Source organism: Lepidochelys kempii, chromosome 6 (genome assembly GCF_965140265.1).
Source record: "Lepidochelys kempii isolate rLepKem1 chromosome 6, rLepKem1.hap2, whole genome shotgun sequence".
Taxonomy (NCBI): Eukaryota; Metazoa; Chordata; order Testudines; family Cheloniidae; genus Lepidochelys; species Lepidochelys kempii.
The window spans coordinates 128821221-128846704 of record NC_133261.1 but is presented as its reverse complement, the minus strand read 5'-3'; the positions used below and the strand labels follow the sequence as shown (position 1 = coordinate 128846704).

Here is a 25484-nt window from a genome sequence, read left to right as displayed (position 1 = left end):
ATTACATGCATATGACTCTATGGTTCCACTGATATTAATGAAGACCTGAAGATACCATAAAGTCAACATGAGGGCAAGGTTTTCCCCTCCCATTAAATTGCTTTAATGAGGCAGACTGAAAAGGAGGAGGGCACTATGGGTACAATGCAACACAGCTCTCAGAGGGAAAATGCTGTGGAGTCATGCAGAAAGCATCCTTGCGGACACATACAATAGGAGGGAGAAAGGTGTTTTTGTCATTAATATAGGAAGTAAAGATTTGTGGCATGCATGCATGCACAAAATGAAGATTTGTAAATTTCTGTTCTTGACTGGGTAGCTCTTGACACTAAAAGGCTCCACTGTTGTGTGACGCAGTAAGGGAAGGAAACCTCAGAGACAAATAGGTGCCAAGCTGTACAAGCCTTGGGTACCACAAACAAACAAAAGAGCAATATAAACTCAGCCACCATTCTGACCCCTGGAATATCAAGGCACAACAGGATATATTATTCTAAACCTTTTATTAAGAAGTCAAAATTACTTGGCACAATGGCTATTACTGGCAACATACACACCCAGAACACTGATTGCTAGAAAGTTCCAAACTTGTGCATTTAGATCGGGGTAGGCAACCTATGGCACGCGTGCTGATTTTCAGTGGCAGTCACAATGCCTGGGTCCTGGCCACCGGTCCCGGGGGCTCCGCTGCCAGCCGGGGTTCTGTCCGCTGACCTCACTCAGCCTGCTGCTGGCCCTGGGTCACCTGGCCACCGGTCCCACGCTGCTGGCCTGGGGTACCGGCCGCCAGCCCACTGCCAGCCGGGGTTCCATCTACCGGCCCCCTCATCCCGCTGCTCAGCCCAGGCCCCAGCCACCAGTCCGGGGGGCTCCGCTGCCGGCCTGGGGTTCCATCCGCCAGCCCCGCTCAGCCCGCTGCCAGCCCCAGGTCCCAGCCCCTGGTTTGGGGTACCGGCCCCCTGCCAGCCAAGGTTCCGGCCACCGGCCCCGCTCAGCCTGCTGCCAGCCACGGCCACCGGTCCGGGGGTCTCTGCTGCTGGCCTGCGGTCCTGGCTGCTGGCCCGGGGCTCTGCTGCTGCCCCCAGCTGTGGCTCTCTGGCCCCAGCCTGGGGCAGTAAGGGGTACAGACAGGGTCAAGAAGGGGCGCAGCTCAGCATGGCTCACATGGATTCTTATTATTGGCACGCAAAACTTTAAATTAGAGTCAATAAATGAATACTCGGCACACCACTTCTGAAAGGTTGCCAACCCCCGATATAGATGCATGGGCCTCAGCCATGGAATCCAGAGAGACGAGGACTCAAAGAACTCTGAATGCTGCCAGTTTGTGTTAGATCTTCAGTTATTTTACTATAGAACTTACTTCTGAAGTAGTAACATATGCACTGAACTCTTTTTACAATACTGTCCTCAGTCATCATCAAACATTCTATTATGAGGTTTTGTTATAGTGAGGTAAGTGATACAGAACTATAAAACACTGTAAATCAAGGAGATCCTAACAAGAAATTTTGAGCACTGTAGCCAATTATTATTTTTAGTATTCATATATCATGCAATATGATAATATGTTATACTATATGTTCATTGTATGTTAATTAGAGTTGATCTGTAGGATGATTAATCAGTATTTAGAGGAACCAAGTATTAGTTTAATGATTAAGACAAGCTGAAATGCAAGACCTGTAGGCCGAAGCCTGCAAGATTTTAGCTTAACTATTTTAGGCCTTGGAGACAAGAAATTATTGTGCAAGACAATGACTGAGAAATAACCCAAGAGATGATGGGAAAAAGAGGCATTAATTGGTAACATTGCAAAAAGTACAGCTAGGAAGATTAAAATTAAATCATAAAATTCTGAAACAACAAATAGTCTCTTAACATGTGCCCTAACCACAGACAAAGGTAGTATGTCAATATTGACGAGAACCTACCCAGCCTTTAAAATTTGGGGTGCCTTGTGTTTCCAGGAGACACAAATCAATAAGAAAGAGGGTTGACACTTATGGACATGCACAGAATGTAGGTATAAATGGATTCAGAGTATAAAAGGGTTGTCCAGAGCAGGGAAATTGGGCTTCCTACGGGAAACTCCAGCAGGAATCACTCTTATATTGATAGTCAATCCATGAGAGGGCCATCAGATGGTATCGCCATCTAGGAGGATGTGAGTATGTCTGTAGGTATAACTAGTTCACTATACGCGTCCATAGAAATTGTATATGTGGTGACATTTACAGCTTTGTTGGTAACTTTAATAAAACTACTAAAAGATAGATGCTCTTGTAATTGTACGTGTTATTTGCCTATGGTTTCATGTGTTCCTACGAACTCTAAATCTAGAGCTAACAGAGGTGACTCTATTGAACTGGAAACTGTAGCCACAGAGCCAAACCCACTGAGGTATGATTAACATTAAATAGAATAAAAGGCTACATCGTACTCTTAACTTACGTGGTTAGGAATATCCAAGTTGGTACTAGGAAAGCGGACGCAGTTTCTGCACATTTTATTTACTAAATCTTCACGAAAGATGATTATTTCTTGTGTGCAGTACTGAACCCTGAATAGAAAATACCGAATGAAATTTTAATTTTCCTGGCATTGGAATGAAGTAATAAATGTTATGAAAGCCTGGAAAAATATTTCAATGTCAATCTCTTCCCTATTGTTTATATCTACAAAAATTGAAGATAAATTGCAATTAAAACCACTCTCTCCAAATCCTGACATCACGCCTCCCTTCCTCTCAAATAGAAAAGTAAACATATTGGATCCGAGCTGTCTTTGTTTATATTTCTGCTACTGAACTTTTAGGTGAGGGAAGAATATAAGATAATTGCACACTATGTACAGATACTAATTTTAAAGGACACATAAACTTATTTATTCCTCAATAAATAACAAGTAGAAGAGGTTACAAGGTAAAATGTACCTTTTACTGCTAATGTTTAAAACTAATTTCCCTCTAATATATTTACTGTAGCTATCACACATTTTAAGAATGTTACTTCTACACACAAACTGGTCACTCACTAAAACAATATGAAAAATAGCAATAAGTGTTTTGCATTCTCTGGTTACTATAAAAGTCACACATTTACCTGCAAGGATTTGTAGTGAAAACTGAAAATGGCACCTGCTGTCTGAATTCACTAGTGATGTTGTCGGCTAGTGGTGGCCTACAACAAAGAGTAACATTGCAGAAGATTTGTATGCTCTTTAGCAATATTGTACTAGAAAGTTCTTAAAATTAGAAAAACTCTGTAGCAAACTTGCCTTGGCAAAATTGAACCAGGACCAGGATCTTCAGGGCCAGGAACAAACACAAATCGACTGCTATAAACAATTTAATGCATAACTTATGTTTAATATAATCATAATTCCAATTATCTAAATTTAAGTTACATATTATGAATCAAACTACAAAGATGCTTAAGTAATGTTACTCTATGGGTACCCATTCAGCTGACCAGCGCCAGTAATTTGAGAACTGTTATTACAAATTCAGAGCATCAGAAGATGGAGAGGATGAGCCTGGCTACCCCTGCCTTTCCCTCCATACCCTCAAATCCATGTAGTAGTAGTATTTATTTGTATGACCACAGGAGCCTTCACAGACTAGGGCCCCATTGTGGTAGGTGCTGTACAAACACAAAACGAACCTGTGCTCAAAGAGCTTACATCAAAGTATAAGATGAGACAACAAATGAACAAACAGACAAGTGAGCACAAGGGAACAATAAGAATATGGGTCAGCATGATTGGCAATGGTATCAGCAAAGCAGTGGCCTAACCATTGTCACTTTTGCAGGCATCACAGCAAAGGAGAGTTTTAAACAGGGTTTTGTAGGGAGTATCAGCCCCACAGCCATGGAAGGAGGCTTTGAAAGATCCACAGAAACAGGAACAACATAGTGCAGAGAGATCATTTACAGGAGCTCCCCTTCTATTAGTTCGCTCCTAAAATAATGGCTGTGGAAAGCTGTCTGGGAGAGAGGTGGAAAGGAAGTGCATCTGTATCAAGCCAATATTTCAGATGAAGCTTTCTGGGGCTTGCACAGCTTGAAGGCCTGCTGTTGCTTCCAGCAGTGTAAAATCTTACATTTGAATTTATAAAATCCAACTTAGGCCCTGATCTTGCACTGGGCACCAGGCAGGCACAGAAGTTCACCCGAATAGCACTCTGGCAAGATCAGGGACTATAACTAGTATACATGAAAACAGTTCCAGAGCTGGAGAATTGGTCTAACCTTTGTTCAACAAACAGTTGCTCACATTACACAGCTATCACAGGCTGGATCCAAACCTTACACAACTCCAAAAATAACAACAATATGACCTTGTTTCAACCCTGTGGCATGGTACTGTGAACAGCTACACAATCATAGCTGACCCATAGTAATTAATAAAGTATTTAAAAGTCATTAGCACAACTATTCTGTTAACTTTTTCACATAACAAACATAACTTTACCATTATGTTTCCATTTTGATTTTGATACATACCTTTTATGAATGCTGGGGTATTCACATATTATGTCAGCAAGAGCCTTGAGGGAATCTGAAGTCAGAAAAAAATGCATTTAAAGATTTCTTATGACATTACCTGTCTGGACACTAAAATTATGTACTTCATGAACTATTCATACATTTTAATATGTCTAAAATACTGTCTCTCCTAAAACATTAAAAATGTTATAGAAGTGAAAAAGTATATATTTTAATCAGTATTTGTTGCCCATTTAATGTACAATAAATATCTGACTACAAAGACTTTCATACCTTTTAGGGATTGAATTTGATTTTTTCCATATGGTGCAGATGAAAAATTTCCACAAAAGAAAAAGCAAGTTGGAGGCACAGAGGAGTAACCTGGGAAAGATACATGAATATTACACTCAGTATTACTTTGTACTTTAGGATTCTTCACTGATGAACAGCTCACCCATAACTATTTAGAGGGGACAGGATTGAGATGCAACATCTCATTTACAGGGAATTCTCTGTTATCTGCAGCAATAACAACACAAGGTCTGCTCCAGCTCCAGACTTCAGTAGGAGCAGAAAAGGCCAATAGTTAGTATTTCCACACAAAAGAAATCAAATCACACCGGATTAATTAAAAATGAATACACTGCAATTTTAAAAATACCTACTTTCCCTACACAACAGTAAAAAGGACAGATACATCTTACAGATACTGTAAGGGTGTGTATACATGTTCCAAAGTTTGTGTGCGCAAACACACGCCTCTCTCTGCACTAAAAAGTAATTCCAACACACTGCAGCATACTTACTTATTATTTCTTTAGATTGTTAATTAGAGGTACCTCTCTAAACAGTCTAAGAGTCTCTGACAAATATTTTAAATACAACAAATCACAAAAAGAAACAGCAACCCGATAACACAAAATATTAGTAAGTAATAAGACAAATTTAAATAACCAAAATAAACCAAATTCCCAATAAAAATTAACAAGAACAAGTACTGAGGCTTTCATATATATCTCTGATTTACATCCCAATTTTTGAAATTATTCTATTCCAGGCTCAAGTTTTGTTCCACTGGCTTAAAATGCAATTGATAAATGAAGCATCTAACAAAAGGTTTTATGTAAAAAAAATTAAACTCCTAACCAATGTCTCTATACTGATATTTCTCCCAAATATTACTATATGTTTTTAAAAAGCGTGCCATAAATAAAACTCTTATTTGACCTAATTTTTGAAATAGTAAATCTATTACATGCATCCTAGATAGTAGGATACTTAACTGATCAAGATCCCTTTATTACTTTATCATATGCAATCTTAGATCTGTTTAAGTCACTTCTTGTCAACCTTTGTCAAAATAATTAATTAGTTTCCATAACGTAATACTAGGATAGAGTTTGATAATTTGTCTCCCATTTTCCATAAATTAACAGTAATTTCCCACCTATGATTTTGTTTTTTCCACCTCCTCTGCTTTGGATAGAATGCAAATGATTGAATACATTTTGTTCCAAAGGTATTTTGGAACACCAAGAAGCAACTCATGGATCACTCAGACATTTGCTGTACAAGAGCTGTCAACATTACTAATGTAATATGTGAGGGGAAAAAGCAGTGCATATTTTAAAAATAAATCATAGCATGTTCTTACTGCTAAAACCAGCAATAGCACAAGAGGGAGTATTAGATTCCAATAAAGTAAAGGATTTCTTAAAAAAAAAAAAAAAAAAAAGCCAAGGAAGAAACAAGGCAAACATTCTTGTCATGTCACATCACATAACATAGCTACAATTCAAAACAATATTGTTACTAAATGAAATATAGAGAGGTATCTGAGCTTACAACTTTTTGCAAAAACACAATGCAAATCCATTTTAAAAACTGTTAGAGAGGGGTCCAAATTAGAAAAATAATACAAGCCATGAATCAGCGCTGCAACCACTTGAAGAAAGACTGACTTTTCATCAGAACTGGGCATAGGTTTGGCAGGGTTCTAAACATAATAAGATGTGCCCCACTCCGCCCCAACTCCTTCTCTAAATGTAAGGTTATTCAGTCATGTGTTCATGCCGAAATTGGCATGTGGCTAGTGACTATTATGCTACTGCCCGAGCTTTTCTCAGCATCTGCTTAACAGTGACAGATTAGTTGTCATATCACAACTTGAGGAAAACTCCTTTTTTGGCAAAAGAACCTATTTTAAGTCATAAACCCAACCAAACTGCTTAAACATTCTTCAACATAAGGATCAGCTAAAAAGGCAAATAACACTGCACCTACCTGAAAACATAGTGTGAAGCTTTTCTAACACTTCCACTTGGTCCAGCCAAACATCAGAAACAAAAACAAACATGGCATCTTCATTTTCATCCTCCAGTTGTTTCAGTTTTGCAGAAGCTTTTACTGAAGTTGAAGAAGGCCCTCCAAAAAAATTTATGTTCCCATAATATGCCCTACAAAATTAAAAACAATATTTTGTCATTCTTCAGATTTTTATTTCTTTTAACATGTTTACTGCTGTAGTACTTAAGGGCCACTCAAGAGTGGGACCCCACTGTGCTAGGCATTGTACAGAGTAGTAGATGGTCCCTGCCCTTAAGAGCTTACAATCTAAATATACCAGGCAGACTCAGGATGGGAAAGGGGTAGAACACACAAGCAGAGTGAACAATGTGGTAGCAGCAAACAGCATCTTAGTTCCACAATTTAATTTAATTAATTTATTTATTTTGGGTGAGTTTACCGTAGGAGTGGATCAGCTAAATGGAAAGAAAAGGGCAGGGGAGAAGAGGGTATTGGGCAGATGTGGAGTGAAGGTGAGGTGAAGAGACAGTGAAGGAGGAGTCAGGGGAATGGAAGGGTCAGAGCAAAAAAGTAAATCAGTACAGGGCAGAGAAAGTACAGTCAAACTGTAGAAAGTACTTTGAATGTCCAGAGATCTAAAAGGTCCCTGCTTTGGCTTCTTCCACCCCTGCCAGCTTGAATCTCTAGCTGGCTCCTCTCTGCATTCCACACTGGGGACACCACCTGGGGCCTAACGCCCTGCACAGTTCTGGATTCAGAAGGCTGCTGGGGGAAAGGGTGGGCCCAGCTGTTTGCCATTTTATCCCTTACTTCCCCCTCCACTCCCTCCTACTGTGCAGCAGTTTGGCTGCTTCTGCCTCTACTTGTTGGAGTTTCTGCCTGGAGTCTCTGGTTAACCCCTTTTTCTTCCCAAATCATTTCTGGCTATGACCCATTTTCCCAATTAATATGAACTTTTATTATGAAAATTTTTTGCTAACTGAAAATTAGACAAGATGACATTCAGTATCTATATGGGGGATGGGGGGTCAAAGAGGGGTGAAGACAGAAAAAGCAGTCATCCAGACATTAAGCATGGGCTTTGACTTGCTAAACTTCAACACGTTCTCATTGGTGTCTTGATCCTGGGTTCTCCTTCACATTCATCCTCACAGCAATCCTTGCATCCCATTTCCTCATTTCCATGCAGTAGTTTCCCTATCTCCATCTAACAACGGCTTATATTATCATCAATATTAATGCACAAAAGGCCCAATCCAAAGCCCGTTAACCACTGGGACACTTTCCACTGACACAGTGGGGTTTGCATCAGGCTCAAGTGGATCAGCAAGATATAAAAGTCAATGCAACGTTTTTAAGAAAGGAAAGCACACCGTTGATGTTCTACAAATAACAAACAATAGTAGTACTTTGAATGGTGTAACAAAATATGAGAAGACAGAATGAAGTCATTTTTATACCTAGTGGTAGCAGAAGGCTCAATGGGTGGAAATCCAAAAGCATTCACGTGGAATACTTGATCCTCATACCAGCCTAGGAAGTTTAATCCCCACCCCACAGAAATACATTTTAGTAAATTGAACATATCTTTAACGCTGTATTTTATACTAACATTGTTCCAATTTTATAAAAAGCAAAAGCGGAAAAATATGAAAATGACACTACTTCCACCCTTTCTTATTTATTTTTCATTTAGTTAATTATGAAATCTTTAAAACATTATGTATTACCATAAAACAAGAAATTGTTCATATTATGTAGATTATATTATATTATGCATGTTGGAATTATTTATATATTATAAAATAAAGTGCTAACAATAAGAAAAATTGTCCACCTGAACTTATGCCAACATAGACACTAAAAGCCCCAAGTCTGCACTTAGACACATGTGCTCAAATTTACTGCTGTGTGTAGTCCCATCACAGTGTTTGCAGGGTTAGCACCTTACTAACAAGATAAAACATTTTGCAATCTGAAAATAATGTATTTGCCTCATTAAATTATTTTCTAGTCCCACACCGACGTTGCCACTGTTTCCTTTCCCTAGTTTAATTATATTTTTCTTCATGCACATTCTGTCCACACAAACTGAACACCCAATCTTGAGAGGTGCTAAGCACTGTTGGGTCCCACTGATTTCACTGGAAAAAGAGTACTCAGAACCTCTCAGGGGTGAAACCCATAAGACAGCTATTGGCTGTGAAAGATCCAAGCTCAGGGGCAAGAGTTTCAATCACACACCCAGTTCACAGACAAACCTCAGTAGCATAAATACTGACTTAAATCATTTGCTTCTTTATCCACCTCAAGAGGGTATATTGTTACAATAATGGTCCGAAGAGAAAGGATAACATTTTAAAAGTTGGCAAAAAATTTTGTTTTACCTTCTGCCAAAACAAAGCATGATTCAGTATATAGGCCACTGTGGAACTGGTGCAAAGCTGTTAAGGACAATGTTCTTGTTAGATGGGGATACTGAAAGAAATTCCTTTAAAATCTATTTTACAGGTGGTGTAGTAAGGCTGGTTGGTGGCAGTGTAAATGCATTACACGCTGAGTGAGAGTAAGGTGATCAACCTGGTAGTTGGCTGGATGGATAGCATGTTGAACAGGAACATCCCCCAACTCCAGACAGGTTTCCAAGAGGCAGAATACAAACCCCACTGCAACAAGCCTATCTCCATTACAACAAGCCCTTTTTGTGTCTTTGAGCTGAGGCAAACTCAGTTATTAGCATGGAAAAAAGTGGAGAACTGCAGTTGTGTATGTGTACTTTTAAAATGTAATCGTTCGCCTTTTTAAAGTGTGAAATGATGCAGTTCTACAGTAATTTTTCTGAAAACCTCTTAAATCCCTAAGATTCTCAGAAAGGATATTGCTTTACTAAGGTCTAGCTGAACAACTCCTGTAGGATCTTCCAAGAAAAATTTCCCCTAAAAGTTAAAAAAAAAAAAAAAAAAATCAAAAGCATATCAAAACAATGTATACCTCTAGATCAACGGAGATTGTGCTATCACACTCCAGAGAGAAGCAATACAGAGCCCACACTATGGTCAGGGACCCTTTTGACCCCCAAATCAGAGCTGATAACAGGGTAAAAGCATCTCCATTCCCCATCTCCAGCAAGCACTGCATGTGGCTGCATACTGGGGAAGACATTATGGGAAAATGGGTTAACCCTTTTTCCTATATTGTTAGTACCTACTTATCCTTAGACACTGGTTCAGAGAATTCATGACTCCAGTGGCGATCACCCTTTGCTGGATTTTTGGACAACAGAGATCTCACACAAACTCCCAAACCATTCTTACAGAACGGATTACTCAGGCACCAAAAGGACCTATTGCTGGCTTCTTCGTAACAAAAACAAAGATTTTCATTGTGCTGGTCCATGCCAAACAAACCAATTTCTAAAACCAACCCTCAACCTAACCACCTCTGATTTTAGCTAACAACTTACATCAGTGATAGAACCAGATTATCATTAGGCACACTGCATATTTTTAGCTTCAATCTTAATTTTTAACATGTTTCAGGGCATATAAAGGGAAAGCATTTGATACACTTATTAAAGAAAAATCATGTCAGATGTTTAAACTTTACAATTTCATCCTTTAACTGCAGAAGTTGTTTTGATTTTTATATCCTTCTTTATTGCAAGAGGTATATAAAAATGCACTGGCAAGTTCAGACATAACATTTCAGGATTTCAATGGTTGAAGTTGGAACTCTCTAGAAACTGTCTGACTAACAGTCCAGATTTACAGGAAATTGAAGTTCTATAAAATTCTGTCCTTTGAAGAGAAAAATGCAGATCCCTTATGTATAAATTATTGACTGTTCCTAAGAAAGTGTTCCGTATAAAAGACTGTTCCTGCACCATTGACTTAAATAGATGGAGGATCAGACCACAATTGAGATATTTAAGCCATATAATTTTTAAAAATATTGTATTGCTGAAAGCATGACAACTAAAAGACCCCACAATAAAATGTATCCTACCTCTTTTAGCTGTGTTATCATCCCAAGAACAATCACTTCCCCAACTTTAGCTGTATTGCCCAACAGTGTTTCTATTGTTTTAAGCTGGAATCAAAGAGTGTACTAGGTGAGATTTAAATTACACCTTCTATAAATCTGTTCTTAAGTAAGCAAGTTAAGTACCGCACAGTACATGATATAGTTTATATACATAAATTAGTTACAATATGATTCAGTTTTACTGGAAACTTGAGGATACATTTATGTGTCATATGCACCTGTGTATAGGGGGAAAAAGTTGATAATAATGGCTACTAGCTTAAAATTGTTCAGTGGGGGAAACAAAAATGGCAAAAATATGAGAAGTTTAATTTACAAATGGATTAAAATTAAACATACGGGCCAAATTTTGGCCCTGGAATACATTTTGTCAATGATAGTAACATACATTTATCAGCAGAACAGAATTTGAACCACAGAGCTAGCCCACAAGTCATTTGGTAACATCAGTCGCTTTTAAACTAAGAGGAATGGTTAGAAGGACTCAAGACAACACCTGGGTCTCCAGAGTTCTGGAAATGTGATGCAGCTGATACCAAAAGTCCTGTGCAAGGAAGGTGCAGTCTATATCACTACCAAGAAACCATATTTGATTGGGTCACAGATTGGCATTATACTCTAATCAGAAGAAGCAACCTTCTTAGTGTCAGCATATGCATTATGCACGCTCCTAGTGACAGGGGGGAGACATAGCAGTCAAGAAAGTAATATGCTAGTATAGAATTAAGAGGGATTTATTCCAACTCAATTTAGATCTATTTATTTTGCTCTTTCAAAGCCCTTGCAGTGCTTTGGATATGGAAATAAAGGAAGGGTCAGGACAGTGGATAACTGAAAGGCTACCATTTGGTACCTGAATTTCCCAACTGACAGCACAAATAAGGATACAGAAAAAGAGAGCTTATTAGCAGTAGGCTGATGACTTTATTAGCTCTAAATTTGTGAATTTAGTGCTTATGAAAGTGAGGGATGGGGAAAATATCTCAAGCTTAATGGAGGCAGTGTGGGAAGGTTCTCTGCCAATGCACCTCAGCCAGACCTCTTCTCTTCCAGTTAAAAGCTGTTTTTGAGCAGCCCGCTAATTATGCTGAATTGTGCCAGATACAAGGATTTTGTGATGTAGAAAGAGACTAAGACAATAGCAAATATCTCATGTTCACTGGTTACGAAAGTCAGGATTAACACTTGGGTATCAAGTAGGGAAATATTAATTAACTAACCCACACTGAGCATACACTTCTCCCCGACCCCAAGAAAATACCGATATTTTTACCTGGAATTTACTCCTGCTGTCATCAGGATGAGCACCAATCGCTGAAGGAGTAAACAACTCATGCCTATGAGTCCTCTAGAAAAATCGAGATTAATGTGATCTGGTTAAAAATGATCACCACCACCACCACAAAAAAAGAAAAGACGACTCACTACATACACACTATATGAAATGCTATTTTAAAATTCTCTTATTCAGTTTCAGCCAACATCTTTTGATTTGGAAACCACAATATTTTTTAACAAGAATTTACTTCCAAATAATAAACCATAAATAATACCTGGCAATAAAACAGAAGTTTAAGAGGTAACTTTTTAAAGCCATGAAAGAGGTCTTGTTATATATTATTTATAACAACATTGGTGTCTAGGCAGGGAAGAGGTCTCAGTGAGGGACCCATTGTACGAAGTGCTGTATACAAACATGTAGCGAAGAGGCAGTCCCTGCCCTAAAGATCTTACAATCTAAAAAGTTAAGCTCCTGCATTAATCTTTGAACGACAGTGCCTACGTTTACCAGGCAATGTTTTAAAAGTGAATGGCAAAGAGAATGAAGAAAAGTTTTCAGCTTTACAATGGTTTTGTTTCTTTTAATGACTTTTATGCACCCACTAACATGGCACTTGAACACCTGACCCAAAAATAAATGCAACAACAAATAAAACTGAACCCCAATCAGCAACTCAAACTGCTCCAACCCCATACCATCCCAGCATAGCACAAGCAATAACCCAACAAGATCCACAGGCTAATAAATCCCTAACCAAAACAAAATGTGACTGGCACCTCTATTTTAAAATTAAAATAAAACAGCCTTCTGGAAAACCAAAAAGAGTGAGTTCCATAGCCAAAGCCCCCTCTATTGAAAATGCCCTGCTTCCAGCAAACAGGAATGCACATCTCAAACTCTCAGAAGAAGTGCCTCAGTTTATTACAGATACCATGATATTGCATAGGAAAAGAGGAGGCATCTATGGTAATCAGATTCCACATGACCTGGAACTTCACAGATCAGAACCAACACCTTGAATTGCACCTAGTACACTTCATGGAACCCAGGGATCATGTGCTCACACCAACAAATTCTACTAATCAGACAGATGGCTGCATCTGCACCAACTAAAGCTTCCAAGTGGTCTTCTAGGGTAGCTCCCAATAGAGCACATAGCACAAATCTAACCAGGCAATGACAAAAGTATGGATGGCTGTGAGGAGATTCTCCATCCAAAGGAAGAAAGCCGGAGCCTGGAATAGTACATTTTCTAAATGAAAAGATAACTAAATAAAATATCTTAGCAAACAAGGTGCCTCAAATATTAAAGAAAGTATGGGTTTTTTGGTCTTTCAACTTGCCAGAGTCCCAGCCCACACGATAGTAATGACACTACACTTAGTGAAGCACGGAGCCAGCCTACATGAGAATTAAAGAGTCACACACATTCCTCCCTCACAAACATACATTTTTTTAAAAAATGAACATTTAGTTCTTTTAAATTTTTAATGGTTTCTATTAAAAAAAAGTCAGAGAAAAGTTTGGTGCATACTACTCATTTGCAAAGTTTTTATTGTACCCACAAGGTACATAGTAAGACTATTAATAGAAAAGCCTTTCCAAACCTGTGCAATATACATCAATTAAGAAATAAATTCCATCTCCACCTCCCTCCCTAATCCCTCCTCCCGCAACATCTCCAAACTCTAGCAGTTTCCATTATGCATGTGATGTTGCCAGTGCGGCACTGCCTGCAGCATCACTTGAAGCAGTAGCTGGTAGTCCACAGTTTCAGTGGACCTTAAATTTTAAAGCTAAAATAGAATCTGTTTGGTGCATTCAGTATATAGTTCAAAAGTTGGTGTGTGATTCTTAATGTTATTCACAGATCACCTTTCAAACATGATAACAGATACATCAGAATCCATAATGCCATATAATTTCAAAGGATAGTTAATTCAATCTGTAACATATCCTGATTTTATAAGTTTACAACTGTGGCTCACACTAGCTGCTCAACTATAAATGCCTTACTATACATATATGTCTCTCTCAGAACATGAGATGATAGCATTAAACAAACCAAAACCTTTCTTTCACTCACCTGCTGCAAGATGGTGTAGCGTTCACGAAACAACTCTGCTTTATCCCTGGCAGTTCCAAATAAATTTGGTGCAGGATGGTTGGTCATTGATAGACTGGAAGAAAGTTAGTCATGATTTATTTATTTATTTTTAGAAAACAAAGACCCAATGATACTTTAATCTAAATCTCTATATAAGTAGGAAGCTACAAAGTCTTCAACGCCATTGCGTATTTTATTTGGTCAGTGAGGGAGTTTTCTGCTAGGAATCCCATGTATTTATGTATACGGAAGATTACATTCATTTTGTCCCCTTTAACACCAGAGAAGTTTGTCACATCTTTCCAGCTGAGCAGCACCGGACACAACTCTGTTTCTTAAATGAATAAAGATATTATCCTTGTTCTGGCTTAGCAGCACATCTTCACAGAACTCCCAGCTCCTGCCAACCTTGGAAGCTATAGAGTGGGATTCAGAATGAAAAATCTACAGCAACCATGCAGGATGCTTTAGATAGGCCAGCAGAATCATGAACAAAAGTTAAGAAAGGATTCTACTCTAAAGGAAAATAGGTGTAAATTCCTTCACACATATCAGGTAGCTATGAATAGATTACTGTGTGCTGCAACATAAGCAACTTGTCTATAGCGTTTACTACAAAATCAGACAAATAGGAAAAAAACACACACACTTTGTGAGGCATGAATGCCATCTCATCGAAAGGGATGGATTAAGTGCTATATGGACTTTTTCTGTCCCTCATCAAATACCATATAACAAAATGTTCAAACCAAAGAACTGATAGACAAATACATACAACTTAGGGCCACTATCATCACCAGCAGTACAGCATATATTGTACCAATCATCACAGGACAAAGATTACCTATTCTCACTCCATGCTACTGAAAGAGAAAGTCTTGACCCATGGCCCAGATGTAAATATATTTACCTGCCATTATTTACCATGACCCTTAAAACAGAGTAACCTAATGAGTTCAACTAATTTTATATAGAAGTTGTAAACCCTATTTAACAACAACAACAAAAAAAAACCAACCCCCCCCTCAAAAACAGTTTGTTATAATCAGTTTCCTAAAGGCAGTGTGCCCACAACATACTCACTCTTGAATCACATATCATCCATCTTGAGACCAGCACACAATCCAAGAATGAAAGTTCATAGATAGCAAATTTTAACCATACAATAATAAAGGCTTTGATACATGGACAATTAGTAATGTCATAAAAATAGCAGCTGAGACTTAAGAAATGGAAAGACTTACGGTAGAAACTTCTTCCTTTCTGAATTATAAACATAACGTGGAACATCAAAGGCCCCGATAATATTGAAAATGTGTTCTCTGAAACCACAATAGATTTAAAGCTTTATTTGAGAAAAGAACTATTTCAAGGAAACAGCTAACTTCAGTGCTCCACAGAAACCTCGTTTTGAGTAAAAGAATGTCAACACACCCCTTTTGTTAACTCTTTCATTCTTTTCCCCTCCAGTTCCCTCCCCGCACCTCTGACCGTTGTATCTGCATCTCATTTACGGAAAGTATTGTTTTTTAATTCTGTATGGAAATTAAAGAGAAAATAAATTATGTGCTCTTCTTTCTTTCTTTAACAAAAATTGCCAAATTTTTAAACAGAATTTGTCAAGATTATTTATTAATATGCACTGGTACCTAGTTTGAAATAAAATAGCTTTGGTATGGGTCAAGATAATTTTTAAAAAGTGGCTACTACATATGCATGCTCCTTTTCATACCATTTCATGGAAGGGTTGAATGCCACTGAATTTATTGTTGATTCCCTTCCAACAATTAATCTAAGTTTTAATCCTCTTATTATAATTGTAACAGCTTCAGAGTTGATAAAAATTACAGCGTTGATTTGTAATGTCAGGACGTATTGAAGCTTACAGGCAGAAAACATCCATCATTGCCTAAGGGAGAAAATGCCTTCGTTATGGAACAACATGGCTCTCTGACGGATGCTTTGTCTTTGAGTTTATCACAACAGAATTCAAGAGATACAGGAAGGGAGACTCTTTGGTCCACAGAGCTCTATTGACTTCAGAGGTACTCTGCACTAGGATCTACCCACACAGATTTCTCTTCAGGATTGAGACCTACATATGTGAGAGCAACTATGTGAAAAAACTACTTATGTTGTTACAGTTCTAACAAACTGGCAAAAGAGAAAGTATTCCAAGTCAGGTGGGGATATAACCTCATACCTGGGAACTATAGGGTTGCACCACCTTATTGACTTTCTTAATCATTTATCTGCTTTATTCAGTTTGTATTATAATCCCAATAAACACGATTTTAAATACATCCTTTCATATTATCTATGTGTGTGCGTATATCACACACACATAATACTCTCAGCAGCCCCAACAATGGGTCAGTTTTCAAAATTCAGTAACAGTCTAGTAAAAGCAAAGAGTAGAAAAGAGCATCATGAAATGTTTCAAGAACAAAAGATATCTTAAGAAATGCAGAATAATAATAAGATATTGATGAGTAATAATGGAAAAGAGAAAGTCCAACTGAAAATGCACAAAAATAAAGTTCATTCTCAAAAATATTTATTTCTATTTTTTTGGCTGATACTCAGTATATCATATGTGTAACACAAAGCCATAGCATTTTAATTTAAGAATGTTAGAACCATATCACAATCCCTACAGGTCTATACTTGGGAAGCAAATTTCCTAAGAAAGAAGATTACTCAGTTTTAAATTAAATATCAGGAGACAAAAAACACGGAACAATTACTGTATGATTAGCATTGCAGAAAACATCGGACATTTATTCCCTAAGAAGAAATCAGTGAATGCACACTATCTAGCCATAAATTTCAAATAAAAATAAATTTGTATCACCATACATAGTTTCATCTAATGACTGGCTACATTCCTGGACTGCGGCTTCCACTGTGGCCCGTTCAATCATATTAGATGACACTGAAAAGAACGTTTCATAAGATTAAAACTATAGCCTATGGAAAATGACAAGTATTAAATTAAATATGTTTCAAATATTTTACAAAAATGATTCAATATCCTCCTTCAAAGTGTCTCTTAAATATTCTTTACAAATCATTATATTTTCAGCAAATGACATATGGTACCCTAAATTTTCTATGGCAAATTTCTAAAGGCAGTTCATTAAATATATTTGCCAGAAAACGACATCTCTACACAAATCCTCATACTGTATCTGTAGTTAACTCAGAATTTAGAACAAGAGTATTATAGTTAATCCCTGTAAGCCTGCCAAAATAGCCTACAGAAGCTTCATATACTGCAGGTTCATTGTTCCAGAAGCTTTTTATTCAGGGTCATATTATTATTCAAATAGGTTAACACAGTCTGGACAGTCAGGAGAAGCAGGGCTGCCAGGCTTCTGAAGTGGCAAAATTACACTGGTTTTTGATGAAGTGATAAACCTTAATATTTAGCAAAACAGGAAGTCAACAGTAAATATATGTAACATTCATCTATGTTCAAACAGCTTCACTAGAACAAACACCTTAGTGAGCTGTCAGTAGGTTTTTCTTTTTAAAGATTACATTATAAAGGCAGGATTAATTTAGAAGGTTTACAAAAAAAAATGTTACTTACAAGGCTGTTTTTCAACAGCATCAATGATGTTTTCTATTACATCTTCAAGCTCTAATTCATTGACAGACTGAAGAGCTTCAGTAAGATATTTATTAGCTTCACTAATTGGAATGAAAAAATAAGTTAGCCAAGATAAGAAATTAATATTCAATAAATAAAATATATGCTTTATGTCCACTATTATAATATTGACACGTGCACACACAACTGCTGTAAGGCTTGTGGTTATTAGCGAGAAGGAGCATAGAAATAATTATCCTGATCCCATTTAAATCAAATATGCTCGGAAATTAAAAAGTCCCAAGAATAGAATAATTAAGTATAAAGCAGCAGGCCTTGGTGATCTCAACATGGTGATCTCAACAGATCCTACAGGCAGAATGTTCACTGTACAATCCAATGTCCTACCTTACTATGTGGGTTTTTAAGGAGAAGGCAAGACAAAGTTTGATCTATTCTAGAGACCTCATCATCTTGGGGAGACTCTTATTATCTTGACACAGTGAAGTATGATGCTCTGAATACTATCCATGGAAACATTAAAAATAAAAGGGAGAGAAGATAGACATATAAAAGGGAAGGGAATGAAGGAAAAAAGGAGAGAAAACACAGGGAAAAATATTCCTTCCACTTGGACCAGAAACTCAAATTATTATATTCAAAATACCACCTACTCGCTCCCACAGTTCTGGAGTTCCCACTCATCTGAAGGAAGCACTGAAAAGGAAGAATAGAAGCTCTCTTCTTACAAAAAAAATTTGACAGAGTAGTTTGAAGATGTGTATCTATAGACAGGGCTGTCAGATGACTTACACTGCCAGTATACCTACTATTTTGCAATAGAAAGGGGGAAAAAATCAATTTAAGAGATTATTTTTAAAAGCTATACAAAATTCCACTTAAAATAATTTTTTTCATCTATAGTGCTTCCCTAAAACTCAAAGTAAAGGCCAGTATTTAAAGAAAAGCAATTCTGTGATAAATGTCATCTAACTACTGATCAAAAATGACATTTTGGTCAACAGTCTGAACTTCAAAATATTTCACATTTAACCCCTGGGTACCAGGAGTTCTAAACTTAGAATCCTCAGAGATTTCAGTAATGTAGGACTGTAGGACACTGTCCAAAATAATTGTTTTTAAAAATTAAAAAAAAAAATTAATGCCCTGCATAATTGAACCCCCTGTTCAAGCCAAAAGAAAAAGATAATCACTATTGTATTAAGTTCTCTAGAGGAAAAAATATGAGCAACAGAATCATATTATCAGTGAATAATGGAGAACTGAAATGAGGATATTAGTGGCTCGGGGCAAGTCTCCTGTTAGGCTTTGTCTACACTGGAACCTGAACGTCAAAACTATTGTAGTTCAGGGCGTTGAAAAAAAACACACACACACCCCGAACGACAAAAGTTTGCTGACGAAAAGCGCAGATGTGAACAGTGCTTTGTCAGCGGGAGAGCTCTCCTGCCAACAAAGCTACTGCCACTCGTTGGGGGTGGAAATTTTTTTTTGTCAGTGGGAGAGCTCTCTCCTGTCAACAGACAGCAGCTACACTGCACACCTTTTAGCAGCACAGCTGTGTTGCTAAAAGGTGCATACTGTAGACATAATCTTAGATTCTTTCTAGACTAACCCTAGGCCTGCCCTCAAATCAGGCTGCCAGTGGTGTTGAGATGCACAGAATGCTCTACAAAGCCATGTTAATTTCCATGAGGAACCTACTTGAAAATAAACTCATTTCCTTTGCAATCATAGGCCCCAATTCTGAAAAAACTTAGGTATGTGATTGACTTTATGCACTTTGACTACTCATAGTGCGCAAACTAAGCATGTGCCTAAATATCTGTAGGGCCTAAGTATTTGAGATTTAAACCATAGTAGTTAATATGTTTTATACTCACGTAAAGGGAGATCATAGGTCATAAATTTCATACACAAAGTTTATGATGAACTCTAATCTGTAGCAAGAACCTACTCCTATTCTCAAGGCTTTTATTTAGTAAGCCTGCCAGCTGGGTACTCTATTATTTCTGTTAAAATACTTCTAAGTGCAAGAGAAATAAAAGCCTGCCAGCTGGGTTGCAGGAACAGAAGTGACACCAGATATTATAAAGCTCCGACACCCAAAGCGTGTCTGGGGAGTGATAGCTGGACTTACTTTCTGAAGACAGTATTTAAAATGACAAAGGATTCCTTCAACCACTAGCAGGAAGAGTTTTAATTCTGTTCTAGTAAAACACCAAGAGAGGGGATTAAGGCCCAGATCCTCACAGGTATTTAGGCTCCTGACTTCCACAGATTTCATACCAAGTATTCTCATTACTGGGCAGAAGAGACATTGCACATTAAACTGCCTGATTGCTGCTGTCTCTCGCCTGGAGGGAAGTATTTCCCACCTCCCCAGACTCTTATATGGGCCCGTTCTCGCGGACTCGGAGCACCACTCAGGAGTATGTTTTGAGTACCAGTGTCTCCCACTGGTGATGGAGGACGGTGGGTCACCCGCGGGAGGGCCAGGCTCTCCCCACTTGGGGCGACCAGGGTCGGGAGGAGGAATAGGATGGCAGCTGCTTCCCCCCTCCGCCGCCTTGGGACGGGACGGGAGCGGGGCGGAGTGGCACTTGTCAGCCGCTCCCCCGGGCAGGGGAAGGGGGCGCTGCATGTCCCCGCCTCTCTGCCCGGGTTCGTGTGACATTGCCACTCTCCCCGCCCGCTCTGCGCCACCCCGGGCCCGGCTGCGGGCGGAGAGCAGGGCCCGGGCCCCGGGCCCCAGGCCCCAAGCCCCGAGCCAGCCGGCTACTCACGCTCGGAGCAGCAACCCGTGCATCTTGAAGGCAGAGCCCACTTTGCTCCTCAGCTTCTCGGCAGCCATCTTGAACCGTTGGCGCCACCGGCCGCCGGCCCCGCCTCTAGGGGCTGTCCCGGGCCTGTCCCCGGCCAATGGGGCGGCGGGCGCAAGGGCGCGCGTCCTCTTCGGCGGTCGGCTCTCAAGCTTTGCTCCAAGCTCCCCTCAGCTGGGGCCGGCGGCGGGCGTTGGTTAGCTCGGGCGGAGCGGGCAGGGCAGCGCTTGTAGGGAGGGTCATGCGGGAGAGCTGTCTCACAATCGCCTCCATTCCCAGCAGCAGCGGCAGCCCCAGGCCTTGGTCCCATTCTGGGAGGGGGGGACTCCTACACATCATCTGTGACACTGAGCCGTGGGAGTGGGGGAAGCATGAAGTTGCTGGGGCATCCCCAGATGTCCTCTAAAGTTTCCAAGGGGTTTAAAGAAAAGGAGGACTTGTGGCACCTTAGAGACGAACGAACTGGTTAGTCTCTAGGGTGCCACAAGTCCTCCTTTTCTTTCTGCGAATACAGACTAACAGGGCTGCTCCTCTGAAACCTGACATTATGCAAGTCAAGGGGTTTAAATGATTCTTTCCACATCTTGTGCCCCACGGGCTTTTACTATTCCACGGGGTCTGTCTACATTCCATAATGGTATTTGCAAGGTTATAAACGTTGGCGTTTAAACCAGTCTCTAATAAGGAGGAGGCTAAACCTATAACGGGCAGGGATTATCCCATATCTGCCCACTGTGGGGGTTTCTTGCACCTTTCTCTGAAAGCATTTGATGTTGGCCACCCTCAGAGGCAGGGCAATAACGGATGAGATTGATTAGGGGTCTGACCCAATACAGTACAACAGTTCCTATTGTGTTTGACCCACGCTGGATGACATAAGGTCACTGACCACAGTTTAACAGTCAGCACAGACGAGGTCAGCACCATCTTAAATGGGCCATTCACTAACATGTTGAAGCGCAATAACATTTTGTAATATAGACAGACCCCTGGTGCACATGCCCCGCGACCCCATGTGATCACTTGTTTCAATTTCAAAGCCAGCGGGCCTGGGTGTTGGGTGCCCGAGGTCCTGCTGCCCCGGGATGGGGGCGATAATGCCCCCCACGAAAGAGGGGCCCCTCATCTTGACGGGCTACAGCAAAAGCATGAGACGGTTCTTATTTTGTCGGAAAGGGGGAGCAAACCAGCACAGCAAGGGGCCCTGCACCCTCTACATGAGGTGCAAACTGCACCCACTTCGACCTGCTACCAGTGAGCGGCCCACTTTCTTTTCTGAAGCAGGCGGAAGGAGCTGAGCCACAGAGCCGGACACCTGGCCCCGAGTCGCCTCGCTGATCCCGCAGCCCCCCCACTTCCTCCCACGTGAGCGCCTGATTTGGAGCGGGAGGAGAGGAGGCGCTGCTGTGCTGCTCGTTCCGCTACTCCCCATACTTTGGACCCTCTCCGCTTCCCGTCCGCCGGAGGGTGACCGAGCGGCGGAGAGCAGGTGGCGCTCCAGAAGGGGGTGGCGAGTCGCGGTCGTTGCGGCAGACGCCTCCCTTCCCCCCTTCATAAGATGGCGGCGGGTCCACCTCCTTCTCAGCAGTTCTGCGTGGCCGAGGAACGGAGTGGCCACTGCGCCGTGGTGGACGGGAACTTTCTCTATGTGTGGGGGGGATACGTGGTAAGCAGGGAGGAGGCGGCTTGGGGCATCAGGGGTGGCAATGGGGGGCGGGCTTTGTTGCTGCACGGCCGGGCCAACGCACTGTGCCCCACGGCACCCTGGGCTGGGTGGGAGCAGTGGTTAGTAGCACCCGGGTTCCTCAGCTGCCCCCAAAGGAGCTACCGCTAACTGCGGGTTAATCCTTGTTCCTCGTGAGAGGGCGGCAACCGCCACACGGACAGGGCGGAGGGGGCGTGCACGTTCTTTACGTCAGCTCGGTCGCTGATTGGCGGGGCGGGACATGCCGCGCGGGAAGGGAGCGGGTGTTTCAAGTCTCAGCTGTCGAACGCTCGTGCTGCTGCGCTGGATTCCCAACCGCCATAACGGCCGCCTGTCGAGGCGAAGGGGCACGTGCTTGGTGCCTCCAGGGAGTCCAAGCCTAGAACATGAGAGTGGGGACTTCGCTCCCGTCCCAGATACACTTTCCTCTGCTCCAGTGGGGTGTCCTGAGAAAGATCGCACACACCCCTGTGCCCTATTCACATTTCCCATCTGCTCCACTGGGGAGTGGTTTTCTGAATAAAACACACAGGCACAGCTGTCTGCCCCCCTTCCTGTTTCCAATCTGCTCCGGGAAGGGTTCCTTAGCAAAACTGCTTCCATTTCATTTGTACCTATGTGCTGTCCACCCAGTCACATTTACCAGCTGCTGTGGGAGGGGATCCCAAGTTGGGACTCCTCTCATACCCACCTGTCCCCAGCCACCTTTTCTGTCAAACGTACCTCATGTGAGTGTTCATTAAGCATGGAAAGTGTGACACAGATAAACCACCCTAACACTTTAATACACCAGACTGTTAGGGTGTTAACTGTCATCAGAACAGAGGCAGCTAACAGGAGTTGGGAGGCTATAGCTGTGGAGTCTGTGCTTGGAGGCAGCAGAACTTGATGAGTCGTGCATTTGATCTGGCTGTGGGTTCTTTGACTGTTTGCTCTCTGGGTAGGGACTACACAGCTGGGCAATAGGTACCTGAGTAAGCAGCTGAAATGGATCTGTTTGTTGGTGCGTTGGTAAAGGCCATGAGGTTCTAACCCTTGGAGTTTGATCAGCATAGCTGTTTGAAGTCTCTGAGTGATTAATCGCTCCCTGGTGATGAGGGGCAGAGTTGAACTGAGCTGAGCAGGGAGACTTGGTCACTTGCTAGGCAAATTCAAGAGCCCTGAACAGAGGGCAACTAATAGGAAAGTATCAGAGGGAGTTAAGAGAAAGATTGTGAGAGGTTTTCTTCCAGATTTAGTTCTGCATGCAATTTCAAGATGGCCAGCAATGAACATTGATGGTGACCTGTAATGGATGTATCATTTTTCTTTACTGCCAAAAGCGACTTCCTGTTCATGAAATGCAAATTGGTGGCCATGCTTCAGGATTGGAGGGGCAAATAAAGATAGTATTGAGAAGCTGAGGCATTCCTAGACAGTCAGGTTTGGTAAACATTGGTACCCCAGATTCAAGGAAGAACAGAGTTGGCCACCAAGGAATCAGAAAGGAAGTCCAAGATGCTTCTGGTCGTTACAAACCACCAGGCTGCAAGAGATCATGGAAGCATCCTACATGGATGGAGATAGACGAGGATGGTCAGGCTGTGGCCATCAGAGAGAAGAGGGCTAGGAAGAATTCCACACAGCCAGTAGTTTCCATTCAATAACAGGTCCTCAGTTTGGAAACAAAATCCTGCTGGCGCAAGGGAATGGTGAGTTGTACAGGACACACCTCTTGATGTCAGCTTGCGCCAACCTATAAGAAAATCAAGCTTTCCCACAGAGTTCTACAGCTGTCCAAAGAAGACAGATGATCTTTGTTGGGGATTCAGTACTCAGAAGAATTGAAAGAACATTCTTCAAGGGGCAGGTGGACATCAGAATGGTGTGCTGTCTTCCCAAAGCCAAGTCCTGAGACATTACTCCAAGATTGGATGGGCTTTTGAAGTTGACAGGAAAGGATCCATTGATGATGGTTCATGTTGGCATCAATGACAATGTGTTGCAGGATCTCTCTCAGATAGTAGATGATTTAATGGAACTCAGAAGAGTGCTGAAGATGAATGTCCAGATGATCTTCTCTGTAATCATTCCTGTCCCATGAGCAAAGGAAGACAGAAGTGAACCTCTAGCTACATAAGTGGTGCAGGGTGGAGGGTTTTGGTTTTGTGGAACATTGGTTGGTCCACCTTTTGTGGGAAAAGGGGGTTGTATAGTGTGTCTTCTCTGGCACAAGCTGGCTAGAGTAGTCAGGAGGGATTTCAACTAATAACAAAAGGGAACGGTAAAAAGAGAGAAGATATGACCACTCACCACAAAATTGAGATGTTGAGAACAAAATTAATCAAGGTTTCAGAATATCAGCCGTGTTAGTCTGTATCTGCAAAAAGAACAGGAGTACTTGTGGCACCTTAGAGACTAACAAATTTATTAGAAAAAAGAAAAGGGGGACTTGCGGCACCTTAGAGACTAACAAATTTATTTGAGCATAAGCTTTCGTGAGCTACAGCTCACTTCATCGGATGCATTCAGTGGAAAATACAGTGGGGAGATTTATATACAGAGAACATGAAACAATGGGTGTTACCATACACACTGTAACAAGAGAGTAATCACTTAAGGTGAGCTATTACCAGCAGGAGAGCGGGGGGAGGGGCGGGCACGACGGACGGACGACCTTTTGTAGTGATAATCAAGGTGGGCCATTTCCAGCAGTTGACAAGAATGTCTGAGGAACAGTGGGGGGTGGAACATAAGCTTTCGTGGGCTACAGCCCACTTCATCGGATGCATAGAATAGAACATATAGTAAGAAGATATATCTATAGATATATATATACAGATAAGTTGGAAGTTGCCATACAAACTGTGAGAGGCTAATTAGTTAAGATGAGCTATTATCAGCAGGGGAAAAAACCTTTTGTTTTAATCAAAGATGGCCCATTTAGACAGTTGACAAGAAGGTGTGAGGATACTTAACTTAGAGAAATAGATTCAATATGTAGTGTTAGGATATAGATATTCAGGCCTGTCTGCAAAGGCCTGTACTTTAAGAATTTAGGTGTATTCTTATCACTTGGCTAGTTAGAGGTATAAAAGAAAGAATCAAAATCACTGTCTGCCAGTGTAA

The 25484-nt window shown here is 40.8% G+C and overlaps 2 protein-coding genes across 2 annotated transcripts in view; one reads left to right on the top strand and one right to left on the bottom strand.

The window, feature by feature from the left end:
* Positions 1-20816, bottom strand: part of POLE2 (DNA polymerase epsilon 2, accessory subunit) — a 28759-nt gene extending 7943 nt beyond the window's left edge. The window contains exons 1-16 of the mRNA XM_073350231.1: positions 20636-20816; positions 17829-17929; positions 17093-17168; positions 15478-15555; positions 14213-14306; positions 12118-12192; positions 10806-10889; positions 9680-9736; positions 9188-9236; positions 8261-8333; positions 6777-6949; positions 4785-4874; positions 4509-4563; positions 3280-3339; positions 3105-3182; positions 2455-2563 (exon numbers count right to left, since the gene is read on the bottom strand). Of these exons, the coding sequence (XP_073206332.1) occupies positions 2455-2563; positions 3105-3182; positions 3280-3339; positions 4509-4563; positions 4785-4874; positions 6777-6949; positions 8261-8333; positions 9188-9236; positions 9680-9736; positions 10806-10889; positions 12118-12192; positions 14213-14306; positions 15478-15555; positions 17093-17168; positions 17829-17929; positions 20636-20703 (1320 nt within the window). The 5' untranslated portion in view covers positions 20704-20816. The remainder of the gene's footprint in view (positions 1-2454; positions 2564-3104; positions 3183-3279; positions 3340-4508; positions 4564-4784; positions 4875-6776; positions 6950-8260; positions 8334-9187; positions 9237-9679; positions 9737-10805; positions 10890-12117; positions 12193-14212; positions 14307-15477; positions 15556-17092; positions 17169-17828; positions 17930-20635) is intronic.
* A 1233-nt stretch (positions 20817-22049) lies between these two features.
* The window catches only part of KLHDC1 (kelch domain containing 1), a 68101-nt gene continuing 64666 nt past the window's right edge, over positions 22050-25484 (top strand). The window contains exon 1 of the mRNA XM_073350229.1: positions 22050-22337. Coding sequence (XP_073206330.1) covers positions 22230-22337 — 108 coding nt within the window. The 5' untranslated portion in view covers positions 22050-22229. The remainder of the gene's footprint in view (positions 22338-25484) is intronic.